This window comes from Protopterus annectens, chromosome 4.part0 (genome assembly GCF_019279795.1).
Source record: "Protopterus annectens isolate FY-2018-M chromosome 4.part0, PAN1.0, whole genome shotgun sequence".
Lineage (NCBI taxonomy): Eukaryota > Metazoa > Chordata > Ceratodontiformes > Protopteridae > Protopterus > Protopterus annectens.
Genome location: NC_056733.1, coordinates 551,351,279 through 551,373,275, shown reverse-complemented (window position 1 = coordinate 551,373,275; position 21,997 = coordinate 551,351,279). Strand labels below are relative to the sequence as shown.

Here is a 21,997-nt window from a genome sequence, read left to right as displayed (position 1 = left end):
ATCTAAGATAAAGCAATACTATTCTGAAAATCGGCTTACTGAATAACTGTTATTGCATTAATGTGCATTGTATTTAAACAATATTGACTCAAATGCAAAATTGCGTTAGTCGTATCTATCTTTGCTACCTTGCAGCCACTAATGCAGTTAACACATACAGTTTATAGGTTCATAGTTGCTTACTACTAGGCTATTGGTTTGTGAAGGTCTTAAGAAATTTACTTCTGCATTCTAATGGTAATTATTCGCCCTTATATTTAACAATATGGATCTCCAAAAATGGCCCGCACAAGTATATGTTGGGTTCTAACATATCCATGAAAGCCATTGATGCTAAACCAGGGATGAATTTGTGGTCACCTATCCATTCATCCGAGTTACATATGAACTGAATAAAAGAAGTGCTCTGCTGTATGTGGAGGGGAAGATGGCACCATAGAAGTGGTGTTCTCTGTGTTACATATATATATTCCTTCAACATGTTCTGTTAATCTCGCAAAAGAGATTAACATCCCTTGAGTGGGCATTTCTAATACCATTAGACTTCTGAATGTATAATAGGTTTGATAGAAGAAGGTCTGTTGAAGCTGTATATGTGAGACAGAAGGTCACCTCTCAGTACCCTATATGATATCAAGAAGAGAGACAAGGCTTTGAGACAGTCTGCATAATTTTTATGATTTAAGTCCTCACCTTTTTAGTGAGGAAATGTTTTGATTGTTCCAGATGTGTTTGGACAGGTAGATACCAAAAGGACGTTATAGTCAATGACCTGCCTAATGAGTGCCAAGTAAAGAAGAACAGCAATGGCCCTGGCACTGGATGCAATAATTGTCATATAAACTGTGTAATGAAAAAGGACCCTTACAACAGTGAATACATTGTTATTAAAGGAAGTTCATTGTCAACATACAGTAGATTCCCAGATTTCTAACTATGGAATCAGTTTTCAGGGAGGTGTTGTGAATGTAGTAGTTACAAAGAGTGTCATGTTGTCAAAGAATATGATTATACATGTCTTGGCATTTACTTTGACACCAGCTTTTTGCTTTGGACAGGATCCTTGTAAAACCATTGCATCCTCTGGAGAGTTTATCATGACTCCCACTGATTTGCAATCATTTGCAAACTTGGTCAGCCACAGGACTTTAACATTAGCTTTGGCCTCTGAAAAATAAATGCCCAAGAGGAGTGGCCCAAGGACTGAACCCTGTGGCAATCCAGTAGTGATGGATCTATTAGAGGAGGTAGAGCTATCCACCTTTATTTACTGGGTTTAGTTTCTGAGCCAATTTGATATCCAATGAGTTACATAGGGATCAACACATACCTAGGAAGTTTATCTATGATGTTAGTGTGGGATGGTGCAAGGGACAAATAGGCAGTGTGCACTGATTTATCCTCATCCATTACCTCAATGGCTTTCTAAAGAGGGCAGCCAGATTAAGTAGGTAGGACCTAACCTTGAAGAATCGAAATTGGGTTAGGCCAAGAGTCTGTAGCTCACCTTTATCCTGTTTTATTAGTTCCACAATGATCCTTTCATAGATGAATATTAGGCTAACTGCCCTGAAGGGCCATTTTAAGCTGAGCCAATAAACCAAGGTCAGAATCAGAGCCAGGAATTTGTGTCTGTGATGCATAACCATTCCAATTTGTCCCTTTTAATGGCCTCAGAACCAAAACAAATCCAAGACCGAACGTCCCAAGCAGCAACTTTTTATTTGGTAAAACCACTTAAAACTAAAACAAAAAAATACTAATAAGCAGTTAGTATTAAGCACTTTCGTCCCTTATAGGAACTTCATCAGAATATAAAAACAGTTAAGATACAAAACTTTTATACACATATGACATAAACTTTATATACTCTTTAATTTAATGCCCCTATTGCCCGTTATAATTGGTTTGAATATTTTTTACCATCTCATTGCATGTATTAAATGTTGAGTTATTTTTAGGTACTAGGTTTTTTTGGAGTGATTTTATGTATATGATTTTAACTTCTCATTTTAATGTGATTTTTTATTTATTTTATTTTTTTATGTAATATTCTTTACAGAAATGAATATATATAAAAACACAGTCTGGTACAAAATGTTTAAAGTTTTTTAGCTGGCTTGCAAGATTACATACTGTCAAGATGAAGTGCACTTAAATCTTCCAAACACTAGATGGCATTGTGATACTACTGTGCCTAAGAATGGTTGATGATACTCCCTCTTGAAACATCAAAGGAATTGTTGTCATTGCTCATGTATCTTAACTGTTTTTATATTCCGATGAAGTTCCTGTAAGGAATGAAAGTGCTTAATATATATGTATTTTTTTTGTTTTTGTTTTAAGTGTTTTTTACCAAATAAAACAGTTGCTGCTCATGACCTTTGGCCTTGGATTTGTTTTGGTTTTAGAGCCTCTTGGATTTTTTTGTTTTACCAGTTTGTCCCTTTCCATTGCCTTACAGATGAGAATTGTTAGGCTTATAGATCTGTAATTACCCAGCTCTGTTGTAGTCCCACCTTTGTGCAAGGAAATTACTGTCGTTGTTCTGTTTGATCTGAGAATAATGGAGGAAAAATTGAGGGGGGGGGTTGGAGCTGAATTTGCCTGCTGGTGGATCAGCTCTGTTCTCTGGATTTGACTATGAAATATAATTTACTAGCATATTTGCAGAGTACTGGGCATTGTTTCTGAGATTATTAAAACAGTTAAAGGTTTTGTGGTTATTTTTTTGTCTGGGTGTTTATTTTTACATTATATCTAACTTTGGTTGATATGATCTGGATTCAGAGTTTCTTGTTTAGTTTAACAAAAGCTTTTATTGGTTTCTTGATAGTTAAATTTATTTTTGTGTGCAATGAGCTCTTCTCTTCTTTTACACAGTATGTTTATATTAGGTTTCTACCATATTGGTTTATTTTTGAATTTGGAATTGTATTAATTTCTAAGGTGACAGGTGCATCTAAGCACCTATTTACATTTGCATAGAACTTAGTAAAGGATTTAACATAAGCAGTGGGATCATGAAGGTGGAAGGATCTTTTGAATTTAGTCAGGTCTTCACTCAGTTTTAGTATCTTAGCCTCTGCATAGTCTCAGAATACTGAGGTATTGGAGGATATTTCTGGCTTCAGTCTTAAGTTGAATGTGACTAAATTGGGGTCTGATTTGAGCAGGAAGGGGGTTACAACAGATGGGGAGTAGAGCTGTTTCATGATGGTAAGGACCAAATCCAGGATATTTTTTCCACTGGTTAGGGTGTGGACTAACTAGCCCAAGGATTTATATTTATACAATCTAGAAATCTCAGGGCATACATTTTTGAGGATATATAAGTCTCTCAGTTGATGGCAGGATAGTTGAGGTCTTTTAGGAGAATAATGTTTGGCTTAAAATATAGTGACTCTGTGCTGGCTAGGTAGGAGGTAAGGACCACATGGCACGTAGACAGAGTGTTAAATTTAACTATGGTATGATTAACAGGTTTTGTTTTTAGTAAGTTTTACATGGAGAAGTTCCAAATTGTTATGTTGTCTAACAAGTCTAGAGGATTTATTTTGTTCTAAGAATAATGAGACACCTCTGCCTTTAGTGCCTACTTCTAATTTGGTGAGTCTATATGAGTGGTAGTAATTGAAGCCATCCACTGATGGAGTGCTATCACCAGTTTTGAATGAAATCTCAGTGATGATGCATACATCTACATTTTCCAGGGTAGGAAGAGCTTGTAAGGTGTAGAGTTGCTTGCTAAGGCTCCAGACATTGAACAGCAATACCATAATGTTGTCTTGATTCTGTGTAGTTATGCAAGAAGTTTTAAAAGACTGAATTTGCCTAAAGAGGCCACCAAAAGGGGTGGACAAGGGTTTAGCCAATGTACTGAAGCTGGGGTGGGGGGTGTTGCAGTGCAGGCCATCCCTGACAAAGCAGTTAAGACTATCTGACATTTCTTCCCAGGCTGATATATATATCATATCCCCTTAGAATGACACCAGAATCAGAGCCAATGAGTTAAATTATCTTTTAACCATATCGTGGAATCATTCTTAGTGCTGGTGGAATATTACTCAAGGCTTGGTTCATACCTGCCCCAGACACATATTCTATTCCAATAGTTATATGATGTCTCTATATAGTCCAGGGAGGTATATCCCAAGTCATTTACACCCACATGTGCAGTTAACACAATGTTTACTTGTGGTACAAAGACTTGAGTGTTTTTGTGATGTGATGAATCCTGCATCCTGATAGCTAATTGACCGTGACCCTCTCTTTGAAAAGTGTGTTGCATAGTGCACCGGTGTGTCTCACTGTAGAGTCACCAGTGATGCACTCTAAGCAACTGTCTACATTTTAAAACTATGGCCATGACTTATATACCTGGGTTCTATGTTTTGCCTGTAATTTTTATTGCATCGACATTGCTAAATTTGAGTGCATTCCACCATGGTATTTACATCTCATAATGCAGCAGTGAATAAATGAGAAAGGATCAAAGGCAATAAACCTCTGCTGTATGATATTCTAGAGATGTACAAGTAGTCATGAACATCAGCTTGGAAAAGAAATATAGTTGTGTAAGTTAAACTTACCTTAACAGTAAAAACCAACAACCACCAACCAAAACCAGAACTTGGGTCCACTTAAAAAGTCACAGAGCACAAGAAATACACAGAAGGATCCAAGGACGACCAAAGCCTTCCAAAATAAATCCATCTTTAATGTACAAAATGTAAAATCATAAGTGCTTTCGTAGCAAAGCTACTTCATCAGATGCATTTCACAACTAAAATCCTTTACTCATTATAAATACTAACTAAAAAGATCACTTGACTAAAAACTTTACTTCCTTAAAGACATATTACTAAAAATGCTCAGTACAATATAATTATATATAAATACTAAATAATAAACATCCAACAAGGAATAAAAAGTTACATATATATGTAAATATACCTAAAATAATAAAAAAATAAATAAAAGATATATACTTATATTTAACAATTGTTATTCAAAATAAGTAAATGCCAGGTCACTTTCTATTCAGTGGTCTGGCTTTAAGCTTTGGTCTCAATGGTATCTTGTCATTCAGGCCATGTCCATAGTCCCCTCGTAGTCTAACTATCCATTTGGCTTCCAACTGTTCAGTTTGATTTCTAATGTCCCCTTTCCTTATATTTTCATGTACACATCCTATTACCATAAACTTGAACAAATGAGAGGCATCGGTGTCTACATGTTTGGACAAAGCACTGAGTATATCACTTTTACTTATGTGGTAATAGTGTTCCTTGATTCTATCTCTCAGTGCTTGATCAGTTTTACCAACATAGAATTTTGTACATACTAAACAGTGAGCTAGGTAGACCACATGCATACTGCTGCACGTTGCAGCAATGTCAAAGCTATATGTCCTACTTTGATCAGCATGATAGAATATTCCCATACTATCAATATATTTGCAGGCTTGACAATGCCCACATGCAGTAGTACATCCATGACTTATACTAGATAACATTCCTTTGGTAAACACAAATGTCTTTTAAGGGACTTCATGTTCTTGTATACATATCTTGGTCTCTTATCTACTATAGCCTCAATATCATTGTCTGTTGTCAAAATATCCCAGTGTCTTTCGATTATATCCCTATATTGTTTGATATCACTGGAATAATATAGGCATCATTTTACTTTGTCATTCTTCTGGGATGCAGCTTGTGTACTACCAGAATACTGATCACCAAAATAAGGCTTAGCTCTACTAGATCTCTCACTGGAGACTAGTTCAATATTCTCAGCAATGTCATTATTTGTGTAACCCTTAGCTGTAAAATATTCCATTAAAGAGTTAGTTTGCCTGACAAATTCTGTGTGACTTGCACTTTGCCTTGAAGCTCTATAAACTTGACTTCTGACTACACTTTTGAATACATGGGAGGGATGCATACTTTCTTTGTATAAAAGGTGGTTACAATGACAGGGCTTTGTATACAATTCTGTTGTAATATAACCATTAATGTCACATATTAATTTTACATCTAAGAATTCTACTGACTCAATTGAGATTTTGTGTGAAAATGACATGGAATTGTTAATGTACTTAATGAAATCATGTAAGACCTCTTGAGGACTCTCTCAGAACAAAAATATGTCGTCCACAAAATGATGATAAAAACAACTTGCTTACTATAGGGTCCATTAATAATGTGACATTGTTCCCAAACTCCCATGGCCGCATTGGCGTAGCTATTAGCACATGATGTGTCCATAGCTACGCCATGTTTTTGCCAGTAAAAACTGTCACCAAATACAGACACATTATTGTTCAAAACACACTTAAGTAAGATACATGTCAACTCAATCTTCTTACTATTAAAGTCAGTGTACCTCTCTAAGGACTGTTTTACACTTGAAAGCCCTTCATTGTTCGGAATAATCATAAAGAAAGAAGTGACATCTACCATAACAGTAGATGTTTGAGGGATCATTGTTGCAGTAGCTTTAGCTATATGGGTTGTATCCTGACAAGGATATAACAGACAGCAACTTCCAAAGCTACAAGGCACCTTCCACATGTCCAAACTGTCAGGCAGTTCAAGTGGAGTTGACTAAAAGACAGGTTTGAGTGTGAAGCCCTTATTGCCTTCCTGATAGCAGACAGTAGGAGGCTGAGCCCTTAAAGAACAGTGTTAGGAATAATAAAAAATAAATGTCTATGCCCTGGCCTAAAAAATATACCAAAAAACAAGAGTGATGGAGGGAAGAAGTGGCTACTGCAGCAATGATCATCCAAAAATATATTATGGTAAATTTAATTTACACACCTGTACTTGATCACTGCTGCAGTAGCTTTAGCTATATGGGTAGATTACCTTAGCTAACTACATTTGGGAGGTGGAAGGAGAGGAGTCCAGGGAACCCTGGAGAGTGGTCCTAGCAAAGCGTGATGTAGACCTAGAGTAGGAAACATGCTTATAGTGCTTTGTAAATGTATGTACATTGGACCAGTTTGCTGCTTCTACAATCCAACCCTTTTCCAAAAAGCCACACACATGAAGCCAAGGCCTTGGTAGAGTGAGCCTCGACCCTGCCTGGAATAGTTATGTTATGGTGAGTATAACAAAAAATAGCCTTAGACAACTGTTTGGAAATAGTCTGTTTTGAAACAGACTTTCCCTTCTTTTTATGTTCACAAGAAATGAACAACTGAGCCGAAGATCTGAAAGATTAAGTTTTTGCAAGATAATACCTGAGCTGTATATAGACTTCCAAGGTACAGATTATCCCTTTCGCCCTCATTTTTTTAGGTTCAGGAAAGAAAATTGGGAGCTGGATAGACTGGCTTAAAGTAAACTTGGTTAACACTTGCCATAAAAGGATTAGTTCTCAAAGAAACCCATCTTTCAGAGGTCAGAGCAATCAGTAAGACTGTTTTCAATGTTAAAAGCCTCAAATGGAGCAAGTGTTATCTTCTTAAACAAAAGAAGTATGATCCCAAGGATGGGTCACCATTTTTCATGGAGGCCTGTTATGCAATATCCCTTTCAAGAACATTTTGACCTTCAGCCTGCATTGAAAGAGGAGAATCCATAAGAAGACATGCTGAAATGGATGATACATGTATCTTGATAAAGGAATATGAAAGGCCACAGGATAGTAACTCATACAAATATTGTAGAACTAGAGAACAACTATACCTGAATGGGTACTGGTTATCTTGTTGGCACCAACTAGAAAACATTTTCTATTTGCTAATATATGATTTTCTAGTAGCGGGCTTTCTTACCTCCATTACTTAACTTTTGCATGTCTTCAGTAAACAGATACAGAAAAGGAATTAAGACCATATAATCCAGGCAGTCAATTGAAGTTGACTGATGCTTGGATAAATCAAACACCCTTGTTCTTGTGTGAGTAGATCCAGTTTGCGAAAAAGTTTGTGGTAATTGCTTTTTGCCATTTCCAAAAGAAGGGAGAACCACATTTACCTTGTTCGGGAGGCAGTCACTACAATGATCCTGGTGGATTCCTTTTGACTCTTCAGATGTACCCTGGGAAAGCATACAGGACATTCTTGTCCAGGGAAAAGAAAAGGCATCTGTTTTCAATACATTCTTTTATGGATTTCTGGAACAGAATCTTGCCAATTGATGGTTCAGAGAAGAGACAAAGATGTCTGCTTGAGGAACTTCCCACAGATGGATCAAATCTCAGAAGACCACCTGATCTAGTTTCCATTCATAGGGGTGTTCCCTGGTCCTGCTCAGCTTGTCTGACATGCAGTTTTGCTGTGATGAAATGTGTGATACCTGTATAGCTGTCAACCTCTTGGGGCAATCATCAATGCTTTGCCAAAAAAACAAAATTTTAATAGGATCAGACAAAAAATGTGAGGCAAAAATGTGGACATTCTGTGAAAATCTGGACAGTTGAGAAGTATACTGTAGAGTGAGATTGTGCTTTGATATCCCAAGCTGACATGGCTAGTCTGCAAAGTAGGTGCAGCCTGGTTCCCCCTTGTTTGTTGATGCATCACATGATTGTGGTATTGTAGGTAACCACTTGGAAAGGTCCTTGGGACCAAAGATGTCTCAGAGAGTAAAGTGCCTTGATAAGGGCAAGCATCAGCTTAATATTTATGTGCTTGCATCTGTGTTTGGTGTCCCACACCCTCTGCACTTTTGTCACTCCTGGAACTGCTCCCCAAGTAAAGTACAAAGCATCTGTGGTGAATGTTTTGGATTAGGGAGGGGAGATCTGGATTTAAGGATATCTGTTGTTTCCACCAAAATAGCTCTCTTCTGACAAACCCTAGCAATGAGACTGGAAAAGTTAAATGGTCAAAACAGGGTCCATGTAGTCCTGAGGTAGTTACCAGTGAATTCCCAAAATTGGAGACTTGGCAGATTGGTAGGAAATGTGGTTTAATAGCATCAAGTTAGAATGGTTGAGTGCTTTCTTCCACAATGATCAGGAATGCAGCTGCTCAACACAGGAGAACTAGCCAAATCCCACTACTGCTAGGGATCCGAGTATGCATCCCAGCCATGTCTTAGATAATATTTGTCTATCTCAATTATTCTACCTCTCAGGAAAGTTTAAACCCAGAATCAACATTAAAAGAGCAAGAAATTAGTGGTTTAAGTCCAACTGCTATTAGATAAGCCAGTAGAGCCAGTGTGTGTCTCTCACATCCCCAAAATGGTCTTACCTTATTGCTTAACAATTCATTAAATGCACTGCTTCTGCTCTATCCTGAAATAACTTGCCATGTCTTTAGCTGAGCAGCTGTCTCCCACAATTATTCTGTCTTGTCACCATTGAGACATATAGTGCATATCATTCAATTTCTCCATAAAACTAAGCAGCTGTGTAGAAACATAACAAGCAGAAACCCTGTAACCAGTCTTATAAAAACAACCCAAAGAATAAAAAAGTATTTAACATTAGATTTTGATTACACTGCTGCCGAATAAACAGATAGATTTTTGGACATTACCATAGGTCAGAATCTGACTGTTTTCTCTGGGGACTCTGCTCAATGTAGCTCCACTCAGTCTCACTATAAGAAGCTTTGCTATGCTCCCCCACCCCCATATCATTAAATTTATTGACCAAAGCATATCACCTGACCCACACTTACCCCCTATATCATAAACTCTATTGGCAAAATATATCACCTGACTACCCATACCAGCCATTATAGCCAACAAGTTAAAACCTAATAGATAAATAACCAGTTAATTACAAATCAGAACACAGTCTCTTTCCCCATCCTTCGCTTATTAACCCCCACTCAGTAAGTACACTCCATTTTTTTTGTAGTTTTCTTTCTCTTATTTCATCTCCATACTCTTCTATTTCATATCTCCCATAATGTATATACAACTTCTTCCACTAATAGGAACTTTAGCCATTGTAAACCAATTAACTACTTATGAATCATGCCCTATCTACAGTCAAACCAAGTCCTTCAGAAAAAAACGCTGAGCCTGTGTACACAGATATAACTCACTAATATGGCCATCCCTCGTCAGGATAGACAAAATCCTACTAAAAAAACATACATTACTAACCAACACCAAATACAAAACTCCATACTCCAGTGTAAAATAGTACCAAAATTACTTCTCGTAACGTCAAAAGCGCTACCACCCTCCCCAATAAACTAAAGAGAGTAGAGATGTACACCACAACCCAGGGCCAATAGTATCCCTACATAAATTAACCCAATAATCAACCCTCCAAAGCTCCTTGCATGAAAACTACCCTCCTCAACAATCCTCTTAAACACAGCAAACCCCAGTTTCTTCCTTGAGCCTACAAATATATAATCTCAACACCCACAGCATTTGCATTAAGATATCAGGCCTTTACGCATACATTGAATTCCATCAACCCTACATCCTAGTTATCACTGAAACCTAGTTAAGACTAGAAATTAAAGATGACGGAATCATTCCTCCTAGTTACTCCATCATTAGGAAAGACTGAATATGCAAATGGGCTGGGGGCTTGGCCATCATCTTTCAAGCCACCTTATAAATCCATACTCACCAGAAAACTATTCCACAATACAACAATGAAGAAATATTAATAGCCAAGCTCCACCTAAATAGTTAGAAATCCATAATCACTGCAGCCACCTACATCCCACTCAAAAAATGCCAAGACTGCCAAAAACATACTTAGCTATTTGTCATCTACTTTTAAGTAAGAAACAATCCTGCTCTCTGATCTTAACATAGATTGGACCTCTAACAAGACTAACTCTGCTTCGCATAATATTAACCCTTATCATTTCACTTATCCAGTGCAATAACCAACTCTATTTGAATAACTATCCAAAACAAAATCCATTCTAGACAGCATACTCTCAACCAACCCTGAAAGTTAAGATAGCACCCTCTCTCTAAAAAAACTGAAAACCACATTATCTCCTGATCACCTGCCATCCGAATATGTATAGCCATTGACATCATTTGCTACCCTGTTTCTCTCCTATTTAATAGATCCATTACAGAAAACTACATCAGTGCCCTATAGAAAATGTCTTTCATAATCCCATTACACAAAAGTGGCACATCCACTGAACTGTCAAACTATTGCCCTAGAACAATCCTTTCTCCTCACTCCATTTGAAAACTGCATGCATCAACAATCCTTAGCCTTTTGACTTAATAACCAACTACTTTCTCCTACTCAGCATGGCTTTTTACCCAACTGTTCCACTACATTTCCTAGATACCAATATTAAAAGTAAAAACTTGGGTAGTTTTGTCTCCATCCTTTTCCTGAACTTGTCAAAAGCCCTTGACAGGTCTCACATGAACTACTCCTCGAAAAACTAAACCTCATAGGCCTCAAAACTCTTTCAACAAGTTAGTTCACCAGCTACCTAAATAATTGCACCCAGTCTGTAAAATGGAATAACTCCCATTCCACCTTCCTTCCAATGACTACAGTAGTCACCCAAGGCTCCATACTTGGGCTAATACTTTTCAATATCTTCATTAATGACATGCACAAGGAATTAAAATTCACCACAATAATACAATATGCTGATAACTCAGTTTTAGTTTGCGCAGCCCCAAATCATCCTGCCTTAGAAACTATCACACGAGAAGCTTTCACCTCTATAAAAAACTGGCTAAATAAATCTCATACCCCCAACAAAACCAAACTAATAATATTCTCTCCCAAAAACATAAATTAAAACAACACTGACCTTAATATCGTCTCCTCAAACAACACAAAAAATGAAAATGTCAAAAACACAAAATTACTAGGTGTCATCACTAATAACAAGTTACAATTTGATCTGCACATTGACACACTGCAGTCAAAACAACACATTGCAAACTAGGCTTCCAGAGTAAAGCACCTGCTAAATGATCATATTAAAAAAAAATAGCTGCCACCTCTCTTCTGCTTCCTACCATCCTATATGTGTCAACAATATTCCCAAATCTCAACTCTTCCACCAAGCACAAACTAGAATGAAAGCACCTATAACAAAATTAACAAATTGGCTTGAAGTGTCCCAAACCGCTCCTACCACTGCATGGTGCTCAGTATCCTCAACTGGCTTGAACTTCCTCAGCATATTACCCTCTCCCAGCCACTCCCAGCATGCAAAATACCTCACCATCCACTTGAGATACTCTGTCTGTCAACTCTCATGCAATGCCATGTACCAAATAGAATGCTTACATCCTCAAAAAATTAACTGTTGCTAATAAATCATATAATTATTATGGTGAATTGCTAATCTCTGTTGCCATCTCCAAGGCATGGAACAAAGTTCCAAACCACATCAGGCTTTTGAATAACCTGCAACAACTCATATCTATCCTAAAATATCACCTGGCAACTAATAAACTATGCAACTGTGCCACACCTACACTTTAAAGTAACAATCCTAACCCTGTCTGCTATGGAAAGTAACAATCCTAACTCTGTCTGCTATGGATGCTACACAACAGTATTAATATAGTATTTTTATTCTTCTCACAATATCTTGAAAATATGTATTTTCTTAATCTGTTTGATTTGAAATACTTTGTAAATAATGGTTGTTAACTGATTTTCCTTTGAATACTGCGGTGGTGGTGCGGTAGAGTTGTCGCCTCACAGTAAGACGTCCTGTTCGATTCTCAGCTAGAGTGTCTTCTGTGTGGAGATATGCATGAATGGGTGTACTTTCGTTGAAGGTTGCGCGTCAGGGCCGGCAACTCAGCACGTAAAAATCTACTGCCAATCATTAGAGGACCGGAGTTCTGCTGTGACGACCCCTAACAGGGAAAAGCCAAAAGACCCAACAACAACAACTGATTTTCCTTTGAATTTTCAAAAATGTATTTATATCCTAGTTTTTGAGCTTGTCTCCCTGGGCCTCTCCTAAAAATAGCCATTTCTGTTCCCAGACAGACTTTCTTGGTATAAAATAAATAAATACATAACCCTCTGATAAGATTAGAGTTGGCATTTGTCAACTTATCTGCATGCACGTTATGTCAAATTTTCTTACATGAATTTATTTTTGCTATATCTTTTCTTTCTACTCTTTCAAGCTACCTCTAAATATGGGCTATGCTCTGTTGAAGAAATACTGCACACTGATTATATTACATGCAGTTATAAGTTACCATTTTGAAATTTATCTCTGTAGATATAATACGGATTTTTCGTGTACAAATGTATTAGTTATTATATATTTGTACAGTTTGCCTAACAGTGCAAACATGCAAACTGCTCATGGCTTCCTATAAAAAAAAAAAAATTAATTCTCCTTACCTTTATATTTTAAGGATTTGCATAGGAACACGTGTACTGAATGCAACACATTGTGGAAAATACACATGCATGCCAGAAAATAATTCAGACTGCTTGCAAAATGGCACTGTACACAAAGATGCTAATGCTAACAAGTGAGGGTTTGACAGAAGAGGTATACATTCATTTAACTTTTTTTTGGAATCCTCGTATGTTACATGACTATCCTGACCTAGAATTATTCTAGTCAATACACCATTCAAGCCATATTGCCTGCTATATGGAGAGGGCATATTAAAATAAGAAAAGAAAACAGAATAGTGAAAGATAAATAGATAAAGTAAATGCTTTATGAAAAAGAGATGCAGAAAAGGGGGCATTGACCTCAGGTGCACATTTTATACGACAATATATATGGATCCATCACAACCAACAAAGCATCACAATTAAAGCATGCACACTGTAAGTAGATCAATTTGCCCTGTTTCCCTTGATATCAAAATTTAATTGTACTGAAAGAACATCTATTACAACTAATAAATGTCAAAAAAGCAGACACATGCCCATTGTATTTTCCTGTTAAAGTGGTTAACGTTGCCTAAACACCTTATGGAGACGGTCTTTTGATGATGCAAAAACAGAGCAGAAACACTTAAAAATAGACTCTTATTGTATTTGTGCTGTAAAACTTTAATATAAGGAGGGAATTTTCAGTGTTACATAGCCTATAAAACTTCATCACTTCACATGAAAGTCATATTGAAAGCTAACAAAAAGAGAACAAAGACATTTCTTAGATGATATTTAAAAAAAAGAATTACTCAAAAAGGCATTGATCAAACTGCCATATACTATACAGCAGTATAACTACAGACTTCTTAAAATACAAATCATGCCAATAAAGGAGTTCAGACTACTTCACCAGTATAACCCAGACCTGCATAGTACCTTTCTACAGTTTGCTTTTATGTGACTTCTAATGCAGATCTAATACAATTTCCTACATCATTCAGTAAGCATCTGAACTAGTCTAATGTATTTATGCAGGTAGTACATAGGTATTACAGCTCTGAACTATGCACTGCTTTATTTTTCAAACAATTTACAGTAGCCACAATAAGATTTTAAAATGCTGCTCATATAAACCCTAATTATCACTTACATATTTGCTTTCTTTTTTTAGGATGCACTGATTAATGTGATCAAACGGTCCCACCTACACTTTGTTCACTGCTTGATTTCAAGGCAACAAATGGATGTCCCAGATGTGAGAATGTTTCAGCATAAAACAGCTGGTGCTGTAGAAGGAAAGAAGAAGGAACATAAGACTGCACTGGAATTTGATATCCCAGCAGTGAGAACACAGCTATGGGCGATGCACTTACTGGATGCCTTGCGTCTCTATCGCATAGGTATAGCAAAATCTCTAAGAGCTTAAGAGCTGCACTTAATAACATTTTTGGATGGCTTCTAAGTCTTTTTCTGACACTTAACTTGCAGCTCACTAATTCCAGAGACAGGGCCAATATTTAAAATAAATTAAGAAATACCATAAAAGAACAGTTTGCAAGAGTTATTTCTATACTTACATACATTTGTATTTCATATTTTGCTGTTCATAGGTTGGTACTAAGCTATCAGCCCTAGGGCCTATACAAGCCTAGCCATAACAATTCCCTGGCTATTTCTTACCACACTATTTACTTCCCTGGACCCCTGTCTAGCAGGGCAACTGACGTGATCCCTGGGGTGAATTTCCTTTCTCCCATCCAATCGTCAAGGTTCCTTTTGAAGAGGGCCAAAGAGGCAGTCTGCTTGACATGTATGGGCAATCTATTCCAGAGTCTGGGGAGTCTCTGGGTCAGGAATCTATCCCTCCAGCATGTTTTGTTTATTGTGATGACAAGGTTTGGATCCCTGGAGTGTGTGGCTCTGAGGTATTGGGATTTCTTTAAGTGTAGCATGTCCAACAGCTCTGGGTTTGACATGGCCTTGTATGTTAAGCAGAGATGGCCTCTGAGTAGATGATATGCAACAGAGTATAGCTGGAATTTTTCAAGGAGGTCAGCGTAGGGCATCTGCTTTAGGCCTGTGATTCTTTTAGTGAGGCATTTCTGTGGCCTTTCCAGCTGTTGCAGATGTCTTGTGAGGTACATACCAAACAGGGCATTGTACTCTATAATGGGTCTAATGAGGGATGAGTACAGTGGGACAATGACCTCCTTTTTTCTGGATGAAAAGCCCTTAGTGATGAGGTGTGCCACATAGAAGGATTTCCTGACTGTTGTGGCGATGTGGTTATCGAAGGTGAGACCACTGTCCACCTGTATCCCTAAGTCTCTTATCACACTTTTGGTGTTTAGGGTACTGCCACCTATATGGTAATTCACGGTTACATGTTTTTTCCCAAAGGGGATAACTATACATTTCTTGGCATTGAGCTTGAGCCCATGGCTCTGACACCAAGCATCAGTTTCTGTAAGGCCCTTTTGTAGAGTATCCACATCATTTGGGGATTCAATAATGTAATCTTAATTTAGATGTTAGTCAGGTTTCTGCTCTTTCCTCTAACTACTTAATTTATTTTATACTTTTATTTTATTTTATTTTATTTACTTTTTAGACAGTTAAAGCCAGTAGTCAGACATGACATTTTCAAGCTCATTTTAAGTTCATTGGCTGGTTAATTCACCTGCTCAGAGACTCACTGTAAGAATCAATCCCACGACTACTGGAAAATCTTGTTAAGAAGTCACAGTCTAGGGCTAGTTTCCAACATACCTGCTCTCAGTGTAAGTGACTTAGTCTAAGTCTACTCTGATTCCAAAAAAACTGCTCTCAGTGTAAGTGACTTTTAAAAGTCATGTTCTCACATTAAGTCTGAGAGCAAGTCGTGGAGCAAATGACTTCCTCTGAGAGTATGTCTTTTGGAATCAGGCCTCTGATCTTCCTCTGTACTAAAATGAATGATTATTTCAATTCACTCATTGTTCTCGAACTCACCTTTCTATTTTGCCATTTGTTGTTTTTATTTATTTTCTTACCACCTTTATATTGCAATAGTTCTGAAGTTATACGTATGCTTAATTAATATGCATAGGCTTTAATTGTATATATTGGTAGTATTAAAATGATTATAAAATATATCTTCAAGCTAACATCTCATTTTATAGCCAAAACCCATTTAAGATGATTCTTTAAAAGTAGCTAAGTTAACTGAAGGAAATAAGACAGAGAGAGAGAGAGAGAGTGAGAGACAGACATGAAACAGATAGACAGCCAGTTGGACAAATAGAATCATACCTTATTTAATAGTTGCTACTTTTTAAAATGCTCAAAATAGGACATTTCTTAAGGAAACATGAGATTTTTTTTAGTACAAACCAATTGCACAGTTATTGAAAAGAATGGGCTTCACCATTTGCCAAAACAAAAGCTATTTTTTTTAGAATTTCAGTCATTCATGCTTTCTTCAAATAATATGCATTTTATACAGCTATTATTATTATAGCAAATATTTTTTCATAAGATCTCAGAATATTTGACATTTTCATGCATTTTTGCAGGATACAGCTATCAAAACAGGGAATACTGAGATAACGAAGTGTAAAATCTGCTAATGTGGGTACCAGTACGTTTGAAAATAAACTGGTACTGGCATTGTAAAGAGTGAATTATGAAACTTACTGCTACACATTGAAGCCCCTGTTATGTGAGGGTGAAAGTCATTGTTACAGATGTTCAGCATTTTTGAATGGAGGCTTTGCCCTTGATGTATTCCCTGACATGATAGAGATCTGTGTCCCTTTTACCCTTGCTACCAAAATATACTAACAAATCTAGGACTGGTACATCATGGAAAAAGTACCAGGTACCACACATCTAGTTTTGTGGTTCTGAGGATCAAAATTACTGTCTTCATACTTTCAAAAGGCATCCCAGCAATGGCAATCTGGTCTACAGGTCATCAGTTATATCGATCTTTCTGCTTTCATGGCTCTGGGAAATATAACTTCATTTTATTCTACAATGACTGGATATAATAAAAATCATTTCACGTTCTATCAGCCTGTTTTATTATTATGCTTCCTGATTCAAGCCTCAATAATAGGATCTAGTTTGGCATCATTTTCTGGTATTACTTTGGATTGGATTGGAATAAGCATTTTGTATGCAAAAGCTGCTTGTGTGCACCATTTGACCATCTGCTAGTGAAAAATTAGCTTATGTTTATTCTTAAAATTATTTAAATGTTCCTCATGCAACTTATAGTTTTTCACTATAAGTGTGTACAGTTTCACTATCAGTTTGCAAAACTCACATCATATATATATATATTTTAAAACAATACCAACAAATGTTTTGAATTCAATTAAAAAAACATGTTAGGCATGATATGACAAATATTAATTGATTGCTGTAATTAATTTCATGTATTTCTATATCTCTTATCAATCTCTGACATCTATAAATGTCAAACTGCAGCATGCTGTCAATCACAATATATTACACTTTTTATACAGGTTACTCTGATCACATGGTGCTCAGAGACTTCCGATGCCGGTTTCAAGTACTGGCCCCTCCCATCATGAAGCAGTATGGGTCAGCATTCACAACAATAGATGAGCGAAAGGTATGTGAAACTGTATGCTCAGTATGAATTATTAAAGTGAATAGCTAGATATAAGTCTAACTTAATTCTTACAAATCTTATAGAAACTACCCCTTACAATTACAGAATAACTTTAGGTAAACAGATTAGTCCACAATGCTCAAACTCTTAATGTTTTTAGACTTTTTGCAGAATTGTTTGTATTACCAACTTGTGGTTTAATTGACATATGGTGTTTAGTTATATCCACATATGACACAAATGACAAATATGCATATAATAATCATTAGGGAAGACAGAATGGATATCAAAAATATGTATTATATTTATTTTTTTATTTGATTATTGCTTATTGCAAGACTAAACTTCAAAGATATCCTATATCAATAGTAATGTTAATCATTTGGTCAGATATATTTGCATATTAATTTCTTTAGTCTTACTGACTTGTAGGCAATGCTCAATATTTTGTCAACAAGCTTTAGTAAATAAACTGTTTGAATTCCAGGTTGCTTTCTAAAGTACCTTCAAATCAATCAGTAAATATATACGCACATTTTTGTATCAGAATAGGCATCTAATGTTGAGAAATCTACAGACACAAATTTCTCAGAAATGTTTTTCGTTTAGGTACTAAAAAATGAAAATTTGCCTTTGTGACATACTATTGACCTGTTACTATATGTAGGGACTGGTTTAATGCAAACAAACAAGCAATTAGACAAATAAATTAATACATAAATAGGAACACTATTTTCCATGTCAAACACCTTACAAATAAATAGACTGAAACAAGTTTATACTCTCAAAAACCACAAAATACATCATGTATGTGGACAAGACATTTGTAATCAAATGGACAGATATATTCAGCACTACTGTGCTGAACATTTAACTTCAAATAAAAACACAAAATTATATGCAAGGTTGGAAATGTTTCATAAAGAAACTGCTTTATGTATATACATATTTTACCCCAGATAGCCGTCCTTCTCTTTATGTCGTATATCACTAATCCACGTAAGCGTTACGGTGATAGCAAACTGGACATGCTGCACATACATATCTGGTCTCCCCTCTTTCTTGAAAGAGAGAGACTCCTAGATTCTTAAATATTCTTAAACTCCTCTACCTGAGGGATCTGTTCACATTCACCTGAAGAGAGTAACTGACTCATTTCTTGAATAGAAACATAAGCTCTGATTTGGAGGTGTTGATTTTTATCCCAACCACAGTAGGCTTACCATTGGTCCACTCTAGGATTCAGATCAGGATGCAGCACAATTGACCCGATGTTTGCATTGAGACAGATACTTGAGAATAAACTAAATAAGAGGAGAGAGTCAAACTGGGCTTTCCTAGACTTGGAGAAAGCATATGACAAGGTCCCAAGAAAGCTGATCTGGGCAGTACTGCGGTGGTTTGAAGTCCCAGAAACATTGGTAGAATTAGTACAGGCTATGTACAAGGACCCAGTGACTCAAGTATGGACAGTGTTTGGCCTCACAGATGGGTTCCCAGTGGGAGTGGGTGTACACCAGGGTTCAGCTCTGAGCCCACTGCTGTTCATACTGGTAATGGACTACATCAGCAGACAGGTGGGAGGGGTCAGAGCAACAAAGCTGCTGTATGCAGACGATGTGGCAGTACAGGCAGACTCTGATCTAGAACTTCAGCAAAGGATAGGAGAATGGAATGCAAATCTGAAGGCACATGGGATGAAACTAAGCACAGATAAGACAGTGGTAATGTCAGCAAATTGGGGAAATCGGAAGAAGCTGAGAATAGAGGTAGAAGGGAAGATAGTGGAACAGGTAAACAGCTTCAAGTATCTGGGAGGAGTAGTTGAGGAGAAGGGTGGTCTGAATGAAGAGGTCAAAGCTAGAATCAGAGGGGCTGCAGCCAATTGGCATAGAGTATTATTTATTTATTTTATTTATTTTACATTTGTTGACCGGGCTAGTCCAACTGGATACATGTCCATTTTCAGTGGAGGCCCGGGGAGAAAAGCTCCAGTTACAAAGCATAATAAAAATATACAAAAACATTCTATAACATTTAGATTTTACAGTTGTAGAAATAGACATTTTAAAAACACTATTGTGAGTCAATGCAAGGAAAACAAAAATAGGCAATGAAATTTGTATAGAGTAATAGTTCTAGAGTTATCAAAAGTAAGAATAAGACAGAAACAAAAGGTTAATAGGATTATAGATCAAAAATAATTCTCAGGGAAGAGAGTGCAAAGACTAAGGAGAAGGGTTAGTTATAATGAAATGATGAGAAGTAGAGATTTATGGTAGAAAATAAAATTTTGTTAGTGTCAGGTAGTAAGTAAAAGAAAATGGTTAGTCAGGGTTGTTACAAGAGCATAACCAGTGATTGGAGAGAAAGAGTTTTAGTTTCATTTTAAATAGTGGGAGAGAGGTGAGGGTAGTCAGGTCATTTGGTAGTTGATTCCATAATTTACCCACTGAGTTTGAAAATAAAGATTTACCTGCTAAGTTATTTGAGAAGGAAGTGTGTATCAACATTTTGTTGGCAGAGCGCAGATTCTTCAAATTATTATAAGGTCTTATAAGGGTAGAGAGAATTGGGGTGTTATTAGGTTGGTGAAGGGCTTTGTGGGTGATTATTAATTGGTAAAAGTGTAGTAGTAGTGGTAATTCAAGCCATCCTAGCTGTTTTAGATTCTGACAGTGGTGGGTCCTATAAGGGGAGTTGGTCGCAAATCTAGCAATATTATTGTATGATCTAGTCAGGTTGTTAAGATTATGTTTAGAAAGATTGGTATATATGGGGGAAGCATATAACAGGGTAGAAATTAAGTGAGTTCTAGCTATTGTGGCTCTGGCTACTGGTGTCAGGAAAGGTTTAATGCGATAAAGGGATCCAAGTTTTCTATTAGTAGATTTAATTGTAGAATTTATATGAGAGTCAAACTTTAGTTGATTCTCAATAGTAATTCCTAGAAGTTTGGTAGTGGGGTCAGGAGAGATAATGGTACCATCTTCAGATGTAAGTGTGAAATGGAGAGGGGTTGATAGATGAGATGGAGTAAAGAGCAGTAGTTTGGTTTTTTTAGGGTTAAGGAGAAGACACTGGTTGGAGAACCATTTTTCAATAGTAGAGAAGGCTTTTTGTGTGTGAGAATGAAGATCAGTTTGAGATGAGGCAGAACAAATGATAGTAGAGTCATCAGCATATTGGATACAGGTAGACTGTGGAATGGAGAGATGAAGGTCATTTATGAAGATGGAAAACAGTAGTGGACCTAAAATAGAGCCTTGTGGGACACCTAGAGAGGTAGGAAGAAGGTCAGAAAGATGGTTTTGCCAGAGAACGGCTTGTTTTCGTTTGTCCAGATAGGATGTGAACCAGTTCATGGGAGAGGGACTTCAGTAGGTGGAGGAGAAGTTGATGATTAACCATGTCGAAGGCTTTAGCTAGGTCTACAAAGAAAGCAGAGGATAAGGTATTATTGTTACGATTATTGTTGATACAGTTAGTACAGGATAGTAAGGCTGTGGTGGTACTATGAAATGGCTGAAAACCGTGTTGACAGTTAGCTAGGAGCTGATGGTGGAGTAGGTGGGTAATAAGTTGTTTATGGATACATTTCTCCATAATTTTAGCAAGTGGGGAGAGTAGAGCTATGGGATGAAAGTTAGAGAATTCAGTAGAGTCTCCACCTTTGTGAAGAGGAATAATATATGAGATTTTCCAGATTGATGGGATTAAGCCTTCTTTTAAGGTTCTATTGATTAATATAGAGATTGGGTAGGCAATGGCTTTGGCTCCTATTTTGAGGTATTCGGCTGGTAGTTGGTCAGCTGAGGGGGTGTTAGGTTTTAGTTTTTGAAGTAGAGAGGAGATATAGGAGGTAGGTATAGGTTCTAGGTGAAGAGAGGGAGGAGAAGAGCTTGGTCTGGGCAAGTTAGATATGTCTGGGTTTTGGTGATTAGCTAGTTTTAGTATAGTGGTAGTAAAGAAAGAATTAAAGGCATTAGCTGTTTGCATTGGACAGTCTGGGTTGGAGCCTAATGGAGTGGGTGATTCAACTCTGCCTGGGGATAGTAGTGTGTTAATAGTAGACCAGAATTTTTGTGG

General features: G+C 36.9%; 1 protein-coding gene across 3 annotated transcripts in view; it reads left to right on the top strand.

Annotated features, from left to right (window-relative positions):
- Positions 1-21,997, top strand: part of MYO18B (myosin XVIIIB) — a 2,352,406-nt gene that overhangs the window by 1,022,965 nt on the left and 1,307,444 nt on the right. For all 3 annotated transcript variants that reach the window (XM_044068483.1, XM_044068482.1, XM_044068484.1), the window contains 2 exons: positions 14,459-14,687; positions 17,799-17,908. In XM_044068483.1, the coding sequence (XP_043924418.1) occupies positions 14,459-14,687; positions 17,799-17,908 (339 nt within the window). The remainder of the gene's footprint in view (positions 1-14,458; positions 14,688-17,798; positions 17,909-21,997) is intronic.